We start from the raw sequence: 9,465 nt of genomic DNA, 5'->3' as shown, positions 1-9,465 counted from the left end.
AAGGCAGCTTCAGAAGCAAGGGGCCCACTATGCTCAGGTAACAAAGTGTAACACAGAGTGAAGAAGGGAAAGGGGTGATCGACCAGATATTTAATCTGGCCTGCCTGTAACATTTGTAATATTTGCAGGGTTCAGAAAAAGAGTTCTGTTGGGAATCCACATAAGATCTATCTAAATATTTGAAATGTTTAAATCACCTAATAAACCATTAAATAAAACATGCTGGATCTTCTTCCAAGACAAATGTACTTTCATAATGACCTGAAAGGCCAGGTTGGGATTTCGAATTCTCCAACTTCTCTAAGTTCTGCTCCAATGCTGTGGGAACAGCTGCCCCCTCTCCCCTCTCCCCTCCCCCTGCCTATGCCCTGGCTCCTAGGCCAGGCCCCATCCCCTATTCTGGGCATACAATCCCCCCTCCCCTAGGGCCTGGGAGCACATACCCAGGCAGTGCAGTCAGTCCTCCCCAGGAGAGCTCTAAGAGGAGCACACAGGCCCTGGAAGCAGGCTTGTGACGGTTCAGGGGTGCCAGGTACCTGGAGCATGGGCTAGCAGGGACACACCCCTTGTTCCCATGGGCTGGGTTCCTGGCCCTATAAGAAGGGGTATGGTTGGAAGAAGGCCAAAGTGGGATCTCTAAAGCATAGAGCTCAGGACAGAGGTCCCTCTTGCCTGGGCCTAGAAGCAATACTATATTTACAACTAGCATGGCATAAACACTAACAAATCAGAGCCAGTTTGAAGGTCCTCAAATCATACTACTTGGCCTGCCCTTTCAGTTTAAATAATGGTGACAGGGAGTGCTTTGCCTTTTGTCTCACCATGGGGTTCTAGCCCTAAGGAATAATATGTGATAATACATTTTAAAATGTCGACACTGGTGACCAAAAAAAGATTGTGGGGATGTTAAGTTTACTTTACTTTAATAGACATTAAGTACCCACTAAGAGGAAAACTCATTGCCCAGGGCTTTGGGAAAGAAAGATAAATAAAACCCTTTAAGGTCCCAACCATTTAGAGGTTCAGTCTAGGGGCTGGTGTTGGTGGAATGTAGTGTGTGTGTGTGTGTGTGTGTGTGTGTGTGTGTGTGTGTGTGTGTGTGTGTGTGTGTGTGTGTGTGTGTGTGTGTGTGTGTAGTTAGAATATAAGACATGCCACCACAGAATATGAGGTTATCAGCTATCTATAAGGAGGCCAGGAGACAAGCCCATGGGAACAAAGTGTACCCCAGGTAGACCATATTTCAGGTACCTAGGAAGCCTTAACTAACTGCAGAAATGAGGCTGTCTGGTCTCAAATCCCCAGGCCCTTCCCCTTCTCTGATCCTCTACTCTGGTCATCTACAACTTTATCTTTCTATTTCCTTAAACAGAGTTCAGAGATTAAGTACATTTTCTCCCTTTCCTCTTTTTATTTTTACTCATTATTTATTGAAATACTTCAGATCTACACAAAATTATAAAGAATACTACTGTAAATGTCTATTTACCCACAACCCAGCTTAAGAAATGTAACATTACAAATATAGTTGAAGCCCCCTGCGAAGCCCTTCCCAATAGAATTCCCCTCCCTTTCTTTTCTCAAGAGGTAACCAATATCCTAAATGTGGTGTTTATCTTTCCATTGCATGCCCTTCTGTATGCTACATTTGTATACATCTTTCACATGCATTGCCTTTTACTCTCTGTATGTATCCACAATCAGTATATGGTGATTGAATGTTTTCTTAGACTTCATATCATGTTTGCATCCTTCTGGAACCAGCTTTTTCCCTTATGCATTTTTTTCCTGCCATCACCCATTCTTAGCCTCTCTGTGTCTCAGCCCCTGTGAGTTCTAATCTCCTCCCCAGTCTAGCCCTTGCCATCCTGTTTAGTTTACCTATAACAGTCCCAAGGCAGTGAACGAAGGCTGGTCCCACCACAGGTGGGTCTCAGCTTCTCCCCGTGTGGCTCTAAACCAGTGCTTCTCAAACCTTAGCTGCATCAGAGTGCCCTGGAGGGCTTGTTACAATACAGGCTGCTGGGCCCCACTCCCAGAGTTTCTGATTCGCAGGTCTTGGGTGGAGCCTAAGGATTCCTGGGTGATGCCGATAATGCTATTTTAAGGACCAAACTTTGAGAACCAGTTTTCCAAATTAGTGTCTGGGCTCAGGCTCTGCAGCACCATCTGGCCTCCAGGCAATCTGGGCCATCCATCAGGTTTCCTTCAAAAGCTCACAGCAGTACTATGAAATACACATATAACACAAGTCATGTGTAATTTTAAATGTTCTAGTAGCCACATTAAAAAACTAAAAAGAAACCGGAGGAAGTAATTTTAATGTTATATTTGTTTAACACTATATTATCATTTCAATGTGTAGTTATTAATGAGACTTGACAGTATTTTTTACACTTACAGCACATCTCAACTTAGACTAGCCACATTTTGAATGCTCAGCAGCCACATGTGGCTAGTGACTAATGTAGTAAACAGCACAACTCTAAAGGCTCGACCTCCATTTCTGTCTTCACAAAAATTGTTTTAAACTTGAAATTTTAATTTATTTTGGGCTGCAATAAAAGAATTTCAAACAGGCTTACCAAATGGTAGAAAGTGAGGCCTTTCAATGAAGGTAAAATTGGTCAAACAAAGGTAAAAGAGATTCGAATCAGGATTATTTATGTAAATAAAATCTGCCTACATTTCAGTTTATTAACTTAAAACAAACATATCTGACAGCATTTGTTCTAGTTAAAAATAACTGTAAGAGAAAAAAGTCATATGTTATTGGATATCGCTTTTTGGGTGATGAATTTTGGAATGGAATCAGTGTTAATAACATTCCCATGGGCTTCGAAAAAATGAAAAGCCTAAAAATCGTGAAAAACAGATCCTTTATTCTTTCTTCATCTTCTTTCCATTCCTCCCAACTGCAGGATGAAATGAGAGAAAATTAACAATTATACAGCACTAACCAGCACCAGAGACTTTCTAAATCTAAGAAAATGGTCAGCCCTTTGTGTATGTGCTGCATTTGAGGGCTCTATCTAAACAAGTAGAGAAGAACAACACGTTTTCCTCTTGTAACCTGCACCTTGGATACAGGGTGCTTGTACAACCGATGGCTTCAATCATGTGATCATACCAACCTTGTCTCCCTCTTGCCCAACACCATAAATGCTTTTTTCCCCCTTGAGAGGTGATTCTGGGATTTAAATCACTCTCTCCACCTTAAAAGCCTATGCTCATTCCACAAATGATACTCCCTTACTCTCCCAGACCTTCAGTTTCTATATCTACCATATGAGAAAGAGGCTATTACCATGAAATACACAGCTGTGAAAATGCAGAAAAAATGTTAATCATTTAAATATACTCAAAGACAAGATACACCTTAAGACTTCATTACCAATTCAGTGATAAACAAGAGTCATACTGTGACTAAACTGCTCTTCTTTTGACTGTCACATAAAATACAAAAATCTACAACCGAACAAATCGTTAGGTATTAATTACTAAATGTGGTCCTACCTGAAATTCTGAACGTTTTGCTATTTGTAAGTAGTCAGATTCTAAAAGTTGTCATCTCTTAGTACAGGAGACTGCACTTCTGTGGCCAAGTAATGAAGGCCCCACTAGTGCCCAGCCCAGCTACTTTTGCTGCTGCTGATTTATATTACTAGGTGCATGAATGTTCTATTAACATTCTGAGTAGGTAAATTTGAATTGTTAAACTAATTTTAAACAAATTTTTTCTCAATTCACTGGGAGAATTAAAAAACGAAAACAAAATTGGTAAGTGCCTGGGAGCCGCTGGGTTATTTTCAAAGCTATACACAGCTACCTGGACTTTCTGGGTCTGTCCTGCTGGGTTCAGGTTCTTGTTTTTGTTAAACTTCTCTTTCCCCCTCACTTTCAGCACGTTGGGCCTCTTCATTGGCGTTTTCATCCTGGTATTAAATTGTTTCTTTAGTGAATAATACAGACTTTGGGACAAGACATTCACAGAAAAAAAAAATCCCAATTCAAAAGACTACTCTACCCTTAGGAGACGCAGAAGGATAGGAGCAACTAAGAAAACAGTAGCTGGGCACCTTCCTTCTGGTTGCTGTAACACTTCCATGGCCCTCACTTTTCTCCTGCTTGATCGTTTTCACAGTGACATTATTTCTCTTTTTCCAGTAAATCTGTCACCCTGTGCTACTGATTGCTTCTGGCCCTTTAGGGAATGGATCAGAATCGTCGGGGTCTGATGCATTCTGTGTTTTGGTCAGAACTTTGTTGCAAAAACATGTTTTGCCTCGATGACAAAAATCTGTGGTGAAGCTCATTGGTTCCTCACCCCCCTGAATATTTCACCGTGACCAAGTGCTCCCGTATCAGCTCATAATATATTGGGATCAACTTTCTAAGAATCTTGACATTTTTAAAAGCCAGGATCCAAAAGCCGTTTGCTTGTTCTTTTCTCTTCCATCTCCTCCCAAGCTCCCTCCCGAACACCTGCCTCCACTGACCTTCACCTGTGGCCTCATAAATGGCACCGATCATCTCAGACCTCTTACCAGGGGTTAGCAGAGGGCAGCTTATTTCCCCCCTCCAAAACTGGAGCGGTCGTTATGGAGGTGGGCTTCAACTGGGCCCCTCTGGCCTTCAGCTCCTGGAGGCCCCGACTCCCGGCTTCACCTCCCGAGGCCCCCCTCTGAGCCTGGGTCCCTTGCTACCCGTGTCTCCCGACCGACCCGCCCGCCAGCCGCTCACCCTCAGGGGTGCTGAGCTCCTCCGCCTCCTCGGGTTCCTGGGCTGCGGGCCCCGCCCATCGGGCGCCTGGGGTTCGGGGAGCCTGGCCAAGGCTTCGCGCGAGCTTGGCGGGGGCGGGACGAGGACGTGGTTGTTGTAGGGGACGCGGGGCAGCAGTAAGTACGCCAGCTCCAGGAGCACGAAGTGGAAGCTCGCCATGGGGAACTGGTTCACTTCTACCAAGAGATCCAGGCCCCCTGCCGCCTCCTCCTCCTCCTCCTCCTCCTCCTCTTCCTCTTCCTCCTCCTCCTCCTCCTCTGCCGGCCTGATATCCGAGTCCTCCTCAGCGCCCCCGCCTTCCAGGGCCGCCTCCCCAGCGCCTCCCCAAGCACCGGGCGCCGCGTCGCCCCCGCGAGGCTCCGAGTCGTGGTCCACCTGGTCGCCGGCTCTGGCCGCCTCGGTCTGGGCCCCAGCTGCGCCTGCAGGGCCCTCTGGGCCTCCCGGGGCCGGGTCTCCATCCCCCGTGAACGACATGGCACCGGGCAGTTACCTCTACCAGGCGGGCGTCGATTGCGCAGGCGGTGGCCGCTGAGGTGGCTGCCCTGACGGGAGGCTGAAGGCTGTAGCTGCTGGACGAGGAGGCCGCTGAGGGGACAACACAGGAGGTCCCACGACAGGAAGGGCAGGGGGCCGACACCGGAAGCGGCCCACTGAGGCTGGGCCTCAGATAGCAGTGGGCCAGGCCGTGAGGGAAAGATTCTTCTAGGCCACAGACGGGGGGCGGGGCCCCTCGTCACGAGCTCCAAGCTTATTTGCTGACAAGCGAGGATTGACGTGCCCTGTGCCCAGTGAACGACCAAGGCCCTTCGGTTGTAGGATTGCTCACAGTCGCCTCCCTGTTCCTTGGCGCTTCAGGTTTTACCCTATGTTCAGGTTCACAAGGCTCCTGTCCTTTTAATTTTATGATTGTCCAAAAAATTATTTATGGAGGCACCCTCGGCCATGTGAACTGTGAGGAGTTCCCACCTGGGAATTTCCACCTGGTAATGGCTCATGTGAGTAGGGACAGGGTCATAAAAATGTTGTATAGCTCAGACGTTAGCAGTAGTAGAAACCTCCCAAGAAGAGAAAGAGAAGAATTTGGACGATTTAACGTAAAGATACTTGGAAAAGAGTAGTCAAAATTGAAATGGATGCAGTCAGAACTGAGTATTGAAGAAATGGTAAACGTAAGGAGCTGGAAGGTGTGTAATGAACCCAGACAAATTCACTTAAAGCCTCTAAAGACTGAATAAAAAAAAGGATGCTTCTTTTAAAGGACTAGGTCATCTCCTAAGAGCTAAGCATGACAATCATTAAAAGGACAGGCTCCCTAGGATGGTTCTGAGGCAACAGTCCAAGACTTTTTATTGATTTCAGGATCCACGTAATCAAGACGTCAAGTGTAAGTAATTCTGAAAGTTATGGAGAAATTAACTGCTATTTTATACTCATTCTGTAAAAAAAAAAAAATTTTGTAACACTAAAAATATTTTTTGGAAAAAAACATCGCAAATAATATCTGGATGTTATATTTATGGAAAATAATACTAATCTCATAATGGTAAAGAGGGATTTTTTTCCTTTCACCAAAAGGAAAACCAAATTTCAATGTTTTGTTCCCTCTGTCTCACCACAAGAATGGAGCATGGTGTTGCCATAAATCATTGGTTTAAATTTGGAAGGCAATGTCAAAAATCTGTAGTCCAAAATCCTCACTATAAAGACAGCAAAAATGAGGCAGAATCCCAATCTGAGGTCTAGAGTTGGTTTTAACATTTGCCCCCCGATGTGATCTTGGAACAGTTACTTATCATTTCTAGGCCTCAGTTTTATCATCTGTATAGTTGGAGTTCATCCCCTACCTTTAGTAAAGGTTTGTTAGACGGAATGAGATGGGATTATATAATATTTAGGATATTAACCATTTGTTGAAAATGTTTTCTTAGTTTGATTTTGCTTTCTAAGTTGGTTAATATTTCTAAGTATGTAGTTTTTCATTTTCATGTTGTAAAATGTAATATTTCTTTTTCTTCATTTTAACATCATAAGTTTACAAACCTTTTCTCATCCAGTGATAAATTTTATACTTTCTTCTTTTTGGAAGTCTTCTGAATGTTTACATTATACTCCTTAATCCATTTGGAATTAATAGTGACACGTGGTGTTAAGATTAAAATCTTAGTTGATTTTTAAACAGGTCACCTATAACACCATATGTTATGTAATTATTCCGCTCTATAAGGATGTGTGGCTATGTACCCTTTAGCGCTTTCTATAAAGGTAGAAGAGATGCAAGAGAAACGCATATTCTCCCATAATTTCAGAGCTGGAAATGCCTTTAGATATTGAATCTAAGACCATTCTTTTTTATTTTAAAAATTTTATTATTTAATTTTATTTTTTAACATCTTTATTGGAGTATAATTGCTTTACAGTGGTGTGTTAGTTTCTGCTTTATAACAAAGTGAATCAGCTATACATATACATATATCTCCATATCTCCTCCCTCTTGCGTCCCCCTCCCACCCTCCCTATCCCACCCCTCTAGGTGGTCACAAAGCACCAAGCTGATCTCCCTGTGCTCTACAGCTGCTTCCCACTAGCCATCTATTTTACATTTAAGACCACTCTTTCCACTCTTTTTTTTTTTTTTTTTTTTTTGTGGTACGTGGGCCTCTCAGTGTTGTGGCCTCTCCCGTTGCGGAGCACAGGCTCAGCAGCCATGGCTCACGGGCCTAGCCGCTCTGCGACATGTGGGATCTTCCTGGACCGGGGCACGAACCCGCGTCCCCTGCATTGGCAGGCAGACTCTCAACCACTGTGCCACCAGGGAAGCCCTCCACTCTTTTTTAAACTGGGAAATTAAGGCCTAGAGCTGCTAACTGGCTTCCCCAAGGCCATGCCACTTAATGGAGGAGCCAGGACTAGGACCAATCTCCTGACCTTTAATCTGAAGTTGAAACAGACCTTATATATGCAACTTTGGCCATCTTATTTCCTACTGGACATAAACAATATCATAGGACACCAACATCAGACATGGTCATTCCAAGACCATGTTGAAAGGAGGCAAAACAAGGCAACTTTAATTTTGTTTAAGCAGGGACAAAAAGAAGGTCACACATTACTAAAAATCCCCCTCTCTTGGCTAAAATGAGTGTCTACCACTTCTTTACCAATTACATCCTTATCCTGGTTCTAGTCTCCTCTCCCTATAGATAAGATTTATTCAAATACCAATCACAGAATTGCCCCTGCTATCTAAAGGCATCTAATCTAGAGCAAACCCGTTTCCTTGAAAACTTCCCAAAATAACTCAACCAAACCCCAACTCCTGTAACAGGTTCTTTCTGACAGTTGTTATTGAGACATCACATGGTTCCCCCATGGTGTGTGTTCTCCCTCACTGCAATGAATAATAAACCCAACTCGCTCAACTGCAGGCATGTTCTTGTGATCTTTGGCTGGAGGACACTGACAATGTAAAATATTCCCATCTTTACATTGTAATATATTGACTCAACCAAGTGAGTCAGGAGGCATTGCAATTTGTAGGCTTTTCTCAGAAAAGGCTTCTCAGAGGAGGGAGGACTTGGACTCAACAGATGGGCAACATGTCCTGACTGAGGACAGTAGATGCAGGATGTTGTCTCCATGTGGCCCTTGTTAAAATGGGCTCATAACCCCAGCGGGTCCCTGGCTGTAAAAAAGCCTGAGCCTTGGGGTAGGCTAAGGAAGCAGATGTTGCTTCTGGCCAGAGGGCAGACCTGGGTGATGTGATGGAGGTTCCTGTGGTGAGGAAGGTGCCTAATAGGGCACCCCCATTTCCTACTGCGTGCTGTGACAGGGCTGCCTCGACTCTTCCTTAGCAGAAGCACATGCTCCTGGGTAGATGGGTTTTTTCCACCTATGAAAGCAGAGTATTTCTGTTTTCTTCACCTCCTCCTATCTCTGTACATTCTTTCTTCAGAACTCTCAACAGGACCATCACTATTCACTTTAGAGGAGATAGCATGTTACAAAACAAACAAAAAATGAAAACAAAACAAATCATACAAGTGTCTTTCCAGGTCATGAAAAACTGGGCTGTCCACTTGAAGCTATAGGACAGACACTCCAGACCCTGCTTATAAGCATTCACAGAGAACATATTAAGCACCTACTATCTGCCTGGAATTATGTTAGGTGCTTGGGGGCTCACAGGTATCTAAGACCCATGGCCTGTTCTGGTTCATGATCTAGAGGGTTTGACAGACACTTGGACAATGATGACACAAGCTGCCAAGTGCTATAACAGGGGTAAGCACAAAGTGCTAAGGAAGCATGGGAGAGTGAATGATTAGCTGGGGCTGGTGGGGGGGGGAGGAGAGGTGAAGGAGGTGGGCTGGTGCCTGGGAAAGTGCTCAAGAGGGGGCATTTCAGGGGGTCCTGAAGCTAGAAGTTCAAATGGCAGTAAAAAGGGGTGGGAGGGAGGTTACTACAGGCAAAGGAAGCAGCATGAACAGTGGCAGAGGTGTGTGAGTGTGTACCTATCCAGGGAATAAAATGGCAGGAGCACTGGTTAGAGTGGCAGAAGGGCCTTTAAAGTAGAAAGGACCATGAATGCTTTGGTAAGGAGTTTGCCCTTTGTCTTGAAAAGTAGGTCGGCCTCCCAAACAAACAACCATTGAGATGGTGGTAGAGTTAGCAGAAGAGTTTGTG

The 9,465-nt window shown here is 44.5% G+C and overlaps 1 protein-coding gene across 1 annotated transcript; it reads right to left on the bottom strand.

The window, feature by feature from the left end:
* Positions 1–4,635: 4,635 nt before the first annotated feature.
* LOC111168249 (cancer/testis antigen 47A-like) lies at positions 4,636–5,256 on the bottom strand. Its single transcript, XM_022561867.2, has one exon. The coding sequence runs from the start codon at positions 5,254–5,256 to the stop codon at positions 4,636–4,638; it is 621 nt and encodes a 206-aa protein (XP_022417575.2).
* Positions 5,257–9,465: the final 4,209 nt, after the last annotated feature.

Source organism: Delphinapterus leucas, chromosome X (genome assembly GCF_059928025.1).
Source record: "Delphinapterus leucas isolate spDelLeu-1000000601 "Yukka" chromosome X, BTC_Dleu_Yukka2, whole genome shotgun sequence".
Lineage (NCBI taxonomy): Eukaryota > Metazoa > Chordata > Mammalia > Artiodactyla > Monodontidae > Delphinapterus > Delphinapterus leucas.
Note: the sequence above shows the minus strand (reverse complement) of the source record. Positions and strands in the feature narration are given on the sequence as shown.